The following is a 13,772-nucleotide window of genomic DNA, read 5'->3' as shown; positions in this document are numbered from 1 at the left end:
CAACAGCTTCTTCCCCTCAGCTGTCACATTGCTTACCAAATACAAATCTCTATCTCATACTGCCTAGTCCCTACTGCTCACTTGCAATTTCTTCATGTTTTACTGTTAATTTATTTGTTACTGTTGTTATTAATGAATTGCTGTATAAAACATAAATACTGTACATATACAGTATACACTCACCGGCCACTTTATTAGGTACACCGGTTCAATTTCTTGTTAACACATATAACTAATCAGCCAATCACATGGCAGCAACTCCATGCATTTAGGCATGTAGACCTAGACAGGACAACTTGTTGAAGTTCAAACCGAGCAACAGCATGGTGAAGGAAGGGGGTTTAAGTGACTTTGAACGTGGCATGGTTGATGGTGCCAGACGGGCTGGTATGAGTATTTCAGAAAAACTGCTGATCTACTGGGATTTTAACGCCCAACCATCTCTAGGGTTTACAGAGAATGGTCCGAAAAAGGAAAAAATATCAAGTGAGCGGCAGTTGTGGGGAAGAAAATGCCTTGTTGATGTCAGAGGTCAAAGGAGAATGGGCAGACTGGTTCAAGAAGAAGGCAACAGTAACTCAAATAACCACTCGTTCCAACTTTTCTGCAACAACACTGGGTGCATGAGTTAAACTGTTTCTCACGTCAGGGAGCTAAATACACAACACCTGATGAGTGTAGCACGGCGTGTGCAGACATGTGTTATTGGGATGTCTGACAAAGTCGTCAACGACTTATGAACGCCTTATCAACGAGGGTTTTCCAGGGTTGAATACATTTACAGCAGAGTCAAATATACAAGACTCATTTTTTCCGATTTCTGCAAATCAGGCATTTTACGCAGAAGTTAATTCCCCAATTCCCTCACAAACCGCCAGCCAATCATGTCGATTTGTTTCTTTCGGTAAACCCCACATTAAAAGGCTCAATTTCTGTGTTTTTCAACCTTATTTCGAAGTTGCATAGCCCCTCATTAGCAGCTATAAGAACCCTGTGGGAGCAGGACCTAGGTTCTGCCTTCACAGATCACATGTGGGATTTAGTCCTGGATCGGATACACTCTACCTCCATGTGCGCCCAACATGCTCTTGTGCAATTTAAAGTAGTACATCGTATCCACATGTCTAAAACTAAATTAGCTCGTATATTCCCCGATGTAGACCCGACCTGTGATAGCTGCAAGAGCGCACCGGCATCACTCTTTCACATGTACTGGTTGTGTCCCACCTTGACTGAGTTCTGGACATCAGTTTTTCAAACAATTTCTGAAGTACTTCAGCATCAAATTGAGCTGAACCCTTACACTGCAATTTTTGGCATTGCTCCAAATCCGGGCTTGCCTAAAGTGAAGTTGAAGGTACTGGCCTTCACCTCATTACTTGCTCGTAGGGCTATCTTACTCAAGTGGAAAAATCCTGCTCCTCCTTCCCACTCACATTGGATTAGAGACATTATGTCATGTATGAATTTAGAGAAAATACGTTATACTACCCAGGGATCCGAGAATAAATTTGACAGAATTTGGCACCCCTTCCTAATTTATTTTAAAAAACCAACAACAACAACAATACAAGAGTAGCTACCCCCTCCCCTCTCTTATCTGATTTAATTTTTTTTTATTTATTTATTTTTTTCATATCGATTGTTTATTTGTTTCTGGTAGCGTGTATTTCGTTTATGTAATAATTTTTTAACATTGTGTATTGTTGTTTTATTTTTTATTTTTATGCAGGATTGTTTGTGGTTGGGTGGGGGGGGGGGTGGGATATGGGCGGGGTGTGTTCAGGGGAAGAAAAAAGGGGAAAAAACTCAATCATTGTACTGTATTTGCTTCGCAAATCCTTTGATGAATAAAAAAAACCTTTGAAAGAAATATACAAATCATCCTTTGGGGATCAATGAGGTATTTCTGATTCTGATGAAAAGAGAAAATACTGAAAAACATGTTCTGGTTCTTCACAGCAAACAACTCTCTAGACTTTTTGTTTTTCATGCTGAAAACTACAAGTGTGTCTACATTGAAACAGCTTTCCTGTCTGCTCCTGTGTTACCTGTTGGGCTCCTGTGCTGTTGCTTTGTGGTCGTGTGTGGAGATGCACTCTGGTCTTCCACACTTGTTTGGACTGGCGGTCTCGAGCGTACACCACCACTACAGCCTTCCCTCTGCCCAGCAGGCTGAGGCGCTGCAGGGTGTACACCTTACCATCCTCCAGAACCCCGAAGTCAAGAGAAGCTCCAACATCCAACCAAACCTTTCCTCCATGGCACTCCATGAAGCTCACTGAGACAGAGAGAGACAGAGACGGACAGGGTCAGGATGAGTGGAAACAACGGTTACACTTTAAAATAAGGGTACATTAATTTAGTTAGTAAATGGTTAGAAAACGCTTGATACATTTTAACTATGCATTAACTAACAGTTAATAACTGCTTAGTTAATGCTAAATAAATATTAACAATGCATTAACTTAAAAGATCGAAAATCAAATGGAATCGCTGCTGAACTTAGGCTTCTGGCATTTTTAATGTGTGTGTGTGTATTTGTTTAAAAAAAAAGAAAAATAGTATAATAGGAGATCTTTAAAGTCCCTGCACTGATCTCCCCCAGTCACACTACACAAGTAGACATTCAAACAGACTGACATTTGTTGAGTGGCTTAAAAAGGACATAGTTAGCATTTTTTAAAAGGTTACTCTAATGGTGTTGCCTGAAACGGTGCTGTCTGAAATGGTGCCGCCTACGGAGAGATCCACTTACGTGGACGCGAAACGAGGGCAAACTGCGCCCAGCTGCCAAACTTTGTAGACGTGGACACACCGGCCCGATAATCGCCGTCGTAGAGTCGGGAGGAGGCGCGGACACGAATCTGTTTGGTGTGTGCCGTGAAATCGGTCGTCGTAGATGTCGTCGGGCTTCTTTTGAGCCGATTGAACATGTTCAACAGTTTTTTCCGATTGCATAAACACTAAGGGCCGGTTTCACAGACAGGGCCTAGATTAAGCCAGGAGTAGGCCTTAATGTGGACTAGTTAAACTGGGACTGTAAGAGTCAATATGCCAGTAATTGATTTATTATAAATATTTAGTTTAAAATGGTTAAAAACTGCTAACAATAATTTCATAATTATTCATAATGTGTAACAACTGTTAAAAGGCATAATTTATTATGTAATATGTTAAATAAGTTATTTTCTATGTTTTTGGATTTTTACGTGATGACATCACTGTGTAGTTATAACGGTAACTGCTGTAACGTAATTCAGTTTGGAGTTTGACTTTGATGAAAGTTACACAGTTTTTTGACCGTGCGTTAGACCGTGCATTTTACCATGTGAAGACATGTATTTTATTTTGAAGACTTTCAAGTAAACATTTTAAAACGAAGGAACATTGTCTCGTCTTTTCGCTCGCGTTGCAAACACTGTGAGTTAACTCCAACAAGTGGTACACAGAAGGAACAATGAGACGGAGTGCCACTACATTTTGTCAAAAAACTAGCTTAACGGATCAATAAGCTTCGCGCGCCCGGGCCGTGTGGAGAGCGCAGCTGTCCGCTCGGAAGATCGGGAGAAAAAGAAAAGAGAGCTCACCTGATGAATCTTATTCAAGGAAAGGGTAATCCTCTGAAGTATTTTCCAATAAAAGGTAACGTGATCAGTTCATATTATCCCCGTGCATTCCCACAAGAGGACGTCACGCCGTTGCCGGGAGATAACTGAAGCCCGTGCCGAAATTAAAGGTGGATTGTATAGAAAAAATGCAAGTTGTTGATTCTCCGTGTCAGCTCGTATTTTAAGCCTTGTTACAGTCAACGTGGATTTTTTGGCTTCATTTAAGAAGTTGTTTTGCACTCGTTTTTTAAAGAGAAAGTTACTTAAAGGACAAGTGCTTTTAAACCTTTGCATGCAACTAAAGCCTAACTCTGCAATATTAAGATGACTGATGAAAAGGAAAAAGAGCTTGGATATTTGGAGGATACTATGGATCCAGGACGGACACGCAAGTTGACAGAGAAAGCCTTAGAGGAGAAATTACAAAAAAATATAGCATTGAGAAGAAGAAAATTAGGAGCTCTCACATGTAAAATAAATGAAGTGGAGAAAATGATGAGTGATACTCAAAATTTACATGAGGTTGAAGACGTCATGGAAACTTATTTTCCACTTGCTGTTAACGAGTTTAATTGCCTCAACAAAGAAGTTGCAAGCCTTTTGCCTGAAGATGAAAAAGTATTTGATCAAGAGCTATGGTTCGAACACAAAATGGCATCGATCAAAGAATTCATGAAAACAACTAAAACATGGATTGCGGCCGTGCACGAAGGCACGTTGCAAAAGGATGATGATGCAGAAAATGACCCGCAAGATGCTGTTAAACCAAGTGACAGTATATCGCAGTTGGGTGCCAGCCAGGCTGGACACAATCAACGAAATGGATCTCACGTAAGTCGCAAAACAACCACATCACGAGTTTCGTCGACACGTGTTAAACAAGAGGCTGAGCATGCAGCTCTGCTTGAACGTGCTGCAGCTCAGAAGAAAAAGCAGCAGCTTGAGTTTGAAATGGCCAAACTTAAAGGGGTAAAAGAAGAACTTGAGTTGGAAACTGCGTTAGCAGAAAGCAGTGCAAAATTAAAAGTGCTCAAAGAATATGAAAGATCCGAAGATGGTTCCAGTATTTGTGGTTACAGTAGCCACGCGCTTGCACAAATACTAAGAGGTGGGAAAGTGAAACAAGAGGAACCCAGTGTTACACTTCCTCAACCAGTTAATCCAGGTGTTAACGCTCAACGGCGAATGCTGCAATCCCAAGTACCTAACGTGGCTCTTCAAGATCACGGTAACGCTCAGGTCAGCAGAGGTGACGAGATGCTAAAAGTCATGCAAAATCAGAACGTTATAACTGAGCTACTGGTAAAACAACAAAGGCAATCCCAGCTACCAATGAAGGACATTCCTGTCTTCAAGGGTGACGCATTGCAGTACAAATCTTTCATCAGAGCATTCGAGCACTCAATTGAACAAAAGACAGACAATGATAAGGACAAATTGTACTATTTGGAACAATTTACAGCTGGTGAACCACAGGAGCTCGTCCGCAGCTGTGCCCACATGTCAGCTAGCAAAGGCTACTCTAAAGCGAAGAAACTGCTTCAAGAGCACTATGGGGACGAGCTACAGATCGCCAGCGCGTACATTGATAAAGCACTAAAATGGCTGCAGATCAAGTCTGATGATGGAAAAGCATTAAATGCTTATGCTATGTTCTTGGTTGGATGTCGCAACACAATGGAGGACATAGACTATCTGGAAGAGATGGACAACCCTACCAACTTACGGACAGTGGTATCCAAACTGCCCTTCAAAATGAAAGAACGTTGGCGTGCTGAAGCTTACAACGTCAAAGAGCGAGGAGGCAGAAGAGCAAAGTTTGCTGACTTGGTGAAATACATAGACCGCCAAGCTAAAATAATGATCGACCCCCTCTTCGGTAATCTGCCAGACAGCCGACCAACCACGGTTGGAAAGGTTGAACAAAAAGAAAGGCATCCCTTTAAAAGAGAAGTCCGTGGAAGCAGCTTTGCTACCAATGTTTCCACTGAAGATACAAGGCCTCAAGGAACATATGTGACGCCAGCTAATCCAGGCAAGACCAGGATCGCCTTTGAGAAGCCATGTTTGTACTGCCAGCAGTCTCACAATCTAGCTTCATGCAACAAAATAAAGGACCAGCCTCACAAAGAACGTGTGGAGTTCCTGAAGTCAAATGGCTTGTGTTTTGGCTGCTTAACCCCCGGCCATCTCAGCAAGTTCTGCAAAAGAAGGATCGAGTGCAAGGAATGTTCGCTAAGGCATCCAGACATTTTACACATAGTGAAAAGAGAAGGTTCTGCCCTACCTGAGAAGAAAGATGGTGCTCACGGAAACGAAGTATCATGTGCTCAAGTTTCTGTCACGCAAGAGTCTTGTAGCCTAACTGGGGCCGGAAAAGCTGAATGTGTGCTGTCAATTGTACCGGTGAAGATTAAATCAAAAAAGAGCGGCAAGTATGTGGAGACTTACGCTTTCATGGACCCGGGAAGTACAGCAACGTTCTGCACGGGAGACCTGCAAAGGAAACTGAATGTTAAAGGGAAACCAACGCAAATACTTCTCAGCACCATGGGTCAAGACAAACCTGGAGAACAAAAGCTCATCAGTAGCTACGTGATATCGGACCTGGAAGTGTGCGGACTGGAAGACACCGAGCATATCGATCTTCCTAAGGTGTACACTCACAGCAACATACCAGTTCACGCTGAAAACATACCAAAGCAATCAGATATCCAGCAGTGGACTTACCTCAGTGAAGTGTGTTTGCCAGAATTGGTTGCAGATGTAGGCCTACTTATTGGAGCAAACTGTCCAAAAGCTATGGAGCCATGGCGTATCATTAACAGTCAACTTGGAGGCCCTTATGCCGTTAAGACTGCCATTGGATGGGTAGTTAATGGGCCTATGAGAAAGGAACTGGAGGACACAGATAACAAACCACCTAGATGTTCAGCGAACAGGATCTCATTGATGGAAGTTGAGAAGTTACTTGTCCAACAGTACAATACTGATTTTCAAGAGCGCAACTACGATGACAAAAAAGAGTTGTCGCAAGAAGACAAACAGTGCATGCAGTCTGTGCAGAAAAGTCTGCAAGAAGGAACATGGATTAATGGACCAAACTTCCTGCTGCAAAGCGAACATGATTGGCCCAAACAACCGGTGCAAAGGAAGGAAAGCCTTCAGGATGACCCAGAGGTCAAGAACACAGTTTCAGTCAACACAGTCATAGTCGAAGGTAACGTGGAACCAATGAACAGATTGATCGACTACTATTCGGACTGGCATAAGCTGAAAAGGTCAGTGGCCTGGATTCTAAAGCTGAAGGAAACCTTGCGCCAGCTGAAAGATGAAAGAAAGGAGTTCTCGACAACAGTCAATCAAACTGAAAAGGACCCTGTAAAGCAAAGATTAAAGTTAGAAAAACACATGGAGAAATACAGAACAACAAAAGAAAAGAAACAACTTACCTTAGATGATCTGGTCGCTGCAGAGTCCATATTGATCCAGTTCAGCCAAAGACAACAGTACGGAGAAGACATAAAAGCTCTGCAAAAAGGAAAACAAGTCAGTCGAAACAGTCAGCTGTTCAAACTGGATCCGATTCTGCAAGATGGCACATTGAGAGTTGGTGGAAGACTCAACAAGTCGGCCATGCCAGAGAACATCAAGCACCCAGCAATACTCTCTAAGCATTGTAGAGTTGCCACACTAATCTTGAGAGACATACACCACAGAACAGGGCACTGCGGACGCAGTTATGTCATGGCACAACTAAGAAGCAAGTATTGGATCCCACAAGCCAATTCTGCTATCCGAAAAATAATCAACAAGTGTGCAGTGTGTCGCAGGATCAGTGGAAGAGTCGGGGAGCAAAAGATGGCGCACCTGCCTGAAGACCGCCTCTTGCCTGACAAACCTCCCTTTACGAACACCGGTGTTGATTTTTTCGGGGCGTTCGATGTTAAGCGGGGCCGGAGTACAGTCAAGAGATATGGCGTAATGTTCACTTGCCTTACCCTTAGAGCCGTGCACATCGAAGTTGCAGATAGCCTCGATACAGACTCCTGCATCAATGCGATTCGTCGTTTTGTGTCAAGAAGAGGTCAGGTTACTATAATGCGCTCAGACAACGCCACAAACTTTGTTGGCGCTGAAAGGGAGATGAGGGAAGCTATTCAACTCCTTGATCATGACAAAATCGAAAGAGTCTTACAACCAAAAGGAATACAGTGGATATTCAACAGCCCAGCAGCATCCCACCAGGGCGGGGTTTGGGAAAGACAGATTCGAACAGTGCGAAGAATCCTCAATTCTCTGTTGAAAGAACAAGCTTTGAATGAAGATTGTCTTCAGACCGTTATGTGCGAGGTCGAGAGCATCATCAACGGCAGGCCTCTCACGAGTATCTCTGACGACGTGAATGACCTCGAGCCTCTGACCCCCAATCATTTGTTGCTGCTGAAATCGCAACCCACCATGCCTCCTGGCGTTTTCAGCCAACACGACACATACACAAGAAAACGCTGGAAGCAAGTCCAATATTTAGCAGACTTGTTCTGGACCAGATGGACCCGTGAGTACCTCCCACTCCTCCAAGAACGGCAGAAGTGGTCGAGACCACGAAGAAACTTCACCACTGGAGATGTTGTGTTGTTAGTGGACAGTTCTTCACCACGCAACTCCTGGCTCATGGGGAGAGTTGTCGAAACCTTACCGGACTCCAGCGGTGTGGTTCGAAGAGTGAAAATAAAGACCAAGACCAGCATCCTGGAAAGGCCTGTTAACAAACTGTGCTTGTTAGAAGAAGCAGCGTCAGGAGAGAACATTTGAGAAAACTAAGAAGAATCACAAGAAACCAGTTCAAGTTGGACATTTGCTTTATTTTGGCTCTTGATGTTTTGGTTTATAATTGCTTAGTCCACCGGCCTAACCAATTAGGGGCCGGGTAATGTAAGAGCCAATATGCCAGTAATTGATTTATTATAAATATTTAGTTTAAAATGGTTAAAAACTGCTAACAATAATTTCATAATTATTCATAATATGTAACAACTGTTAAAAGGCATAATTTATTATGTAATATGTTAAATAAGTTATTTTCTATGTTTTTGGATTTTTACGTGATGACATCACTGTGTAGTTATAACGGTAACTGCTGTAACGTAATTCAGTTTGGAATTTGACTTTGATGAAAGCTACACAGTTTTTTGACCGTGCGTTAGACCGTGCATTTTACCATGTGAAGACATGTATTTTATTTTGAAGACTTTCAAGTAAACATTTTAAAACGAAGGAACATTGTCTCGTCTTTTCGCTCGCGTTGCAAACACTGTGAGTTAACTCCAACAAGTGGTACACAGAAGGAACAATGAGACGGAGTGCCACTACAGGGACGTTTCAATCACTTTCATGGATATGGCTTAAGTTTGGCTTAGTTAGTCTGAGACTATGAAGTCCAGAGGGGTATACTACGAAGTGAGATTAAGGGCTGAGCGAGGTCTGTTGAGTCTAAAGCCAGAGTTTTCAGTATCACAAAAGGTGGCTCTCTTTCTACCTGGCTAGATCACCGTGGTAACAGAGGCTGCACGGCTATCCTGCCCAGACCAGTTTTTGTTCCAGAGTTTGAGATTAAATTCGGCTCTTAGAGCGCTGCCCTTTAAGGAAACTACACCTTTTGAAATCCCGCGGACCTGACTATATTGTCTGAGCGATAGGCTACTTCTCACTGAGTAAACTAGTTAAATCAGTAAACTTATTGATCAGTAAGTTAATGAACGAATCGAAGCCGGGACATAAGGCTTACATTAGAGTGAACTGTCACATCGCGCTGCGGCTTTTTGCCACATGCATAGTTAAGGTGCGAACACACTGCACAGCGCGGCGGTTGGCCGCGCGAATCGCAGGTTCCGCGCCGCGTGGTCATTTTGGCTCATTTGTGTCCGCCGCCGCCCGATGACTCATTGAATGTGCACGCCCAGTTCCTTCCCGCTATTTACATCTCTCTCATCATCGTCGTCATCCTCACTGATTTGTTTTTGTTGGGAGCGTCTCTGAAGTAGGCTATTCTGCCTTCATCATCTCTGCCATCGGCCCTTGTATTGGTCTCACTGCACCTCTCACACATTTCTCCCCGCCACCTGCCACCCAAGCTTCGCAAACACACCCACACATGCGCCCACACACACATACACACACAACCCGCCCACACACACACACGCACATATGTATCCATGGCCGTGCATATAGGCTACACATTCACGCCGGCATATCAACATGTAGAGAAAACCCAAACAGATTTTCAGATGTTTAGGGAAATGTTTGGAAGTGTCAGTTGCATTCGCGCCGCGCCGCGTGATCCGCTCGCCGCCGGTTCGCGCGGCGGCCCTCGAAATACATTGACTTTCTATTGAAACTCGCCGCGCGGCGATGTGCAGTGTGTTCGTACCTTTATTGATGCAGAAAATGTAAAATAGCCTAGAGACCTACTGTATGCAGCGCACCTCTATGCTCTCACCTCAAATGATTTTACCTGGCGATCTACACACACTGGCTCTTAATGAAGCGTTCTATAAAATCACAGGTTGCAACATTATTTCACTGTAGGCTTCTTTCTTTTCATAAGTAGCGATTACAGTTACGTGACAGGTGACAGCTGTCACAGTTCGGACATCGCTGCAGACTCGCAGGTTAAGCTTCTCACAGTAGATTCATATTTGTCCGGAAAATACAGACTACAGGTTTTGTATCTAGGTTATTTATTTTAATGGTATTTATAAGATGCAAATAAAAGGCTATTAGCCTAAATAAAAATCTAAATTGTATTAATGTATGTAATTGATGTAGCCCAAAACTAAAGTGATTTTCCACATAGGCTATGATATTCATTAGGGAACAGTGTCAGACTTATATCAGATTCTTAAAGCTGGGAACACACCGCATTGGCCGCCTGCGGCGGTTGGCCGCGTGAACGCAGGAGGCTCGCCGCTTGATCATTTGGGTCATATTGGGCCATATTCAGCGGAGCCGCGGCCGCCGGCCGCCACATCGAAGGCGGCGGTTGGCCGCGTGATCGAAAGAGGCTCGCCGCTTGATCATATTGGGCCATATATTCCTGACGCCGACGCCGAAATCAGACCCGTCACACTTATGGTGCAACAACAACAGCATGGTCCAGCTGTGCCAAAAAATACAGATGTAGGTTCACTGTGTAACCAGCGGCAGTCATGTCACAAATAACATTAAAACAGCATGAAGACGCACCCCGATCGCAAATACACACACATTAACAGCAATTCAGCAACATATCTAAACACAATAACAACAGCAGTGTGTGCTCAGCTGCAAAAATAAAGGCAAACATCAGCCTACCTGAAAGTGAAAGTGTGCCGGCTGACGGAGGACAACACCGGTTCTTCGCTGCACTATATTGGAATTCCACACGGACACCGCCGTCAAGTTTGGGTATATTATCCTCAGGAACAGCACACAGCTTGGTGAGTTTCACTATGCTAACCGGCGCTACCTTGGCTAAAGTACAACCAACAGCTAAACAGATGCAAAATAGCCTACACATATTTGCAGAATGTATTGGAAGCCCGATGTCCTCACTCCACACGCCCACCTCGTCTTGCAGACCACCGCCACCGGGCAATCTCAACGCTGATTGGCTGTGGAGGCGCGGTGCCCGGCGGCGCTGCAGAAAAAGATGAAAAATTTCATCTTTTTCTGCGGCGCCGTGCTCGCCGCACAAGCCTTCGATTCACGCTCCTTCGATGACACAATTTCTATGCGCCGCTAATGGCCGCGCTCCCGATTCACGCGCCTCTCATGAGGCGCAGCCACGCGCCGCGCAAGCCCCCGCCGCCGGCCGCTGGACGCCGATTATTGGGTGGACGCGCAGCCACGCGCTAGTACATTGACTTTGTATGTAATCTCGCCGCGCGGCCAGTGCGGTGTGTTCCCAGCTTTAGTGTAGGATTATCAACTAGGCTAAATGGTGTACTGTTTAAATCCGAGTTCAACCTTTAATTGCTTTATAATGTCACGTTACGCACTGCGAGAACGATCTGTAAAATAAATTAATCAATTCAGTAGCCCAATTTTCTGACAACATTCCACTCTCTCCTTATTTGCAGTAAGAGTTTTTTTCGGCTCTCTATTTTCTGCTGTTCTGTGATCATTCAGACTGACAAACTCTTCCTCTTGAGTGAAGCCAGTGACACACTTTTTTTTACTCAGCTGCTCGCAATCAGTCCGTTTGTGTAAAGTTAGCGGCACAAGATCAGTGCAGTCTGTGCGGAAGCAGAGTCAAATGACGGGTCAAATGGCCCCTTTCATGGGGACGCGCACAGAGCCTGAAGCCGAAACCCTCATTCAACATAAGAGGTTGATAACTTCCTTTGTGATACCGGTTAGCTCTGAGCGAGGGTATGTGTCATGTTGAACCAGATCAAAAAAAGAGAGCTGGGCTCTGTTGAGTTTGTTTCGCAGTATACCCCTCTGGAGTAAGGTAAGTAAGCCTGATTGTTAACACCTGGCCATGAGCACATGCTGCTGGTCCAACGGTGATCATAAACACCTGGAGTGGAGCAGAAACACCATTGCTTGTGAGAAAAAACAATGGCAGAGGCTAAAAAAATCCCGTCAATAAACTTTATTGAATTTGAAAAAAAACTCTTAAAATTTTTTTTTGAAACAATCCGGTTATTGGATCTAAAAGCCATACTGCTGGGACTGAGCAAATAAATAGTTGGGCCGCAATTTGCAACAAATTCAATACTAATGAAAATGTTATTAAGAGAACAATACACCAACTTCAGGTTATCTTCATTATTATTGGTATTTCACATCTTTCTCATTTATAATTTTGACATTATATTTAATGATATATGCACTGATAGACTCTGGAAAAACCCAAATCTAGCTTTTACGAAGAGTTTGCCACAACCTTTCAACAAAGGACAAAAAAGATGACGTTGCATGAAAGTTAGCCCGAGAATTCCATGAACAGAAAATGCAATATCTGAAGGAAGTATGACATGAAAATGAAAATTCTACAGGTGGAATTGGACATGAAGTTGGAAGAGAGAGCTATGATTCAAACAAGATACAGTACTGAAACAATTGTGATTACTAATCAAAGTGAAGATACAGGTGAAACTTGAAAAATTTGAATATCGTGCAAAAGTTCATTTATTTCAGCAATTCAACTTTAAAGGTGTATATAATATATTATACTGACTCATTACATGCAAAGTGAGATATGTGAAGCCTTTATTTGTTATAATTGTGACTATTATGGCTTACAGTTTATAAAAACCCCAAATTCAAAATCTCTAATTATAATATTACATAAAATCAATAAAAAAATTATTTTAAATACAGAAATGTCGGCCCTCTAGAAAGTATAATCATGCATTTGTACTAAGTACTTGGTTTGGGCCCCTTTTGCATGAATTCTTGCCTCAATGCGGTGTGGCATGGACGCTATCAGTCTGTGGCACTGCTGAGGTGTTATGAAGCCCAGGTTGCTATGATAGTGGCCTTCAGCTCGTCTGTATAGTTGGGTCTAGTGTGTATCATCTTCCTCTCGACAATAGTCCATAGTTTCTCTATGGAGTTCAGGTCAGGAGAGTTGTCTGGCCATTCATGCACAGTAATACCATGGTCAGCTAACCAGTTACCAGTGGTTTATGGTACTGTGGGCAGGTGCCAAGTCTAGCTGGAAATGGAGATTGTCATCACCATAAAGCTTGTCAACAGACAGAAGCATGAAGTGCTCTAAAATCTTCTGGTAGATGGCTGTGGTGACTTAAGACTTGATAAGACAGTGGACCAACAGCAGCAGATGACATGATACCTCAAATCATCACTGATCCAAATTAAATGTTGCGTTTCATTTGGAAATCAAGTTCCCACAGTCTAGGGGAAGAGTGGAGGGGCACACAATCCAAGGGGCTTGAAGACCACTGTCAAGTTTCAACAGACAGTGATGATTTGAGGCACCATGTCATCTGATGATGTTGGTCCACTGTGTTATCAAGTCCAAAGTCAGGAGATTTTAGAGCACTTGATGCTCCTGTCTGTTGACAAGCTTTATGGAGATGCTGAATTACTTTTTCCAGCAATACTTGACACCTGTCCACAGTGCCAAAACCACAAGTAACTGGTTGACTG

At 43.4% G+C, this 13,772-nt stretch overlaps 1 protein-coding gene across 1 annotated transcript in view; it reads right to left on the bottom strand.

Moving 5' to 3' along the window:
• LOC307253791 (cadherin-2-like) overlaps positions 1–13,772 on the bottom strand; it is a gene marked incomplete at its 3' end in the record, with an annotated part of 220,383 nt that overhangs the window by 123,122 nt on the left and 83,489 nt on the right. Inside the window, exon 3 of the mRNA XM_080031959.1 lies at positions 2,052–2,281. Coding sequence (XP_079888085.1) covers positions 2,052–2,281 — 230 coding nt within the window. The remainder of the gene's footprint in view (positions 1–2,051; positions 2,282–13,772) is intronic.

This window comes from Ammodytes marinus (assembly GCF_949987685.1).
Source record: "Ammodytes marinus genome assembly, chromosome: 8".
Taxonomy (NCBI): Eukaryota; Metazoa; Chordata; class Actinopteri; order Uranoscopiformes; family Ammodytidae; genus Ammodytes; species Ammodytes marinus.
The sequence above is the reverse complement of the archived record's forward strand: the minus strand, read 5'-3'. Positions and strand labels throughout refer to the sequence as shown.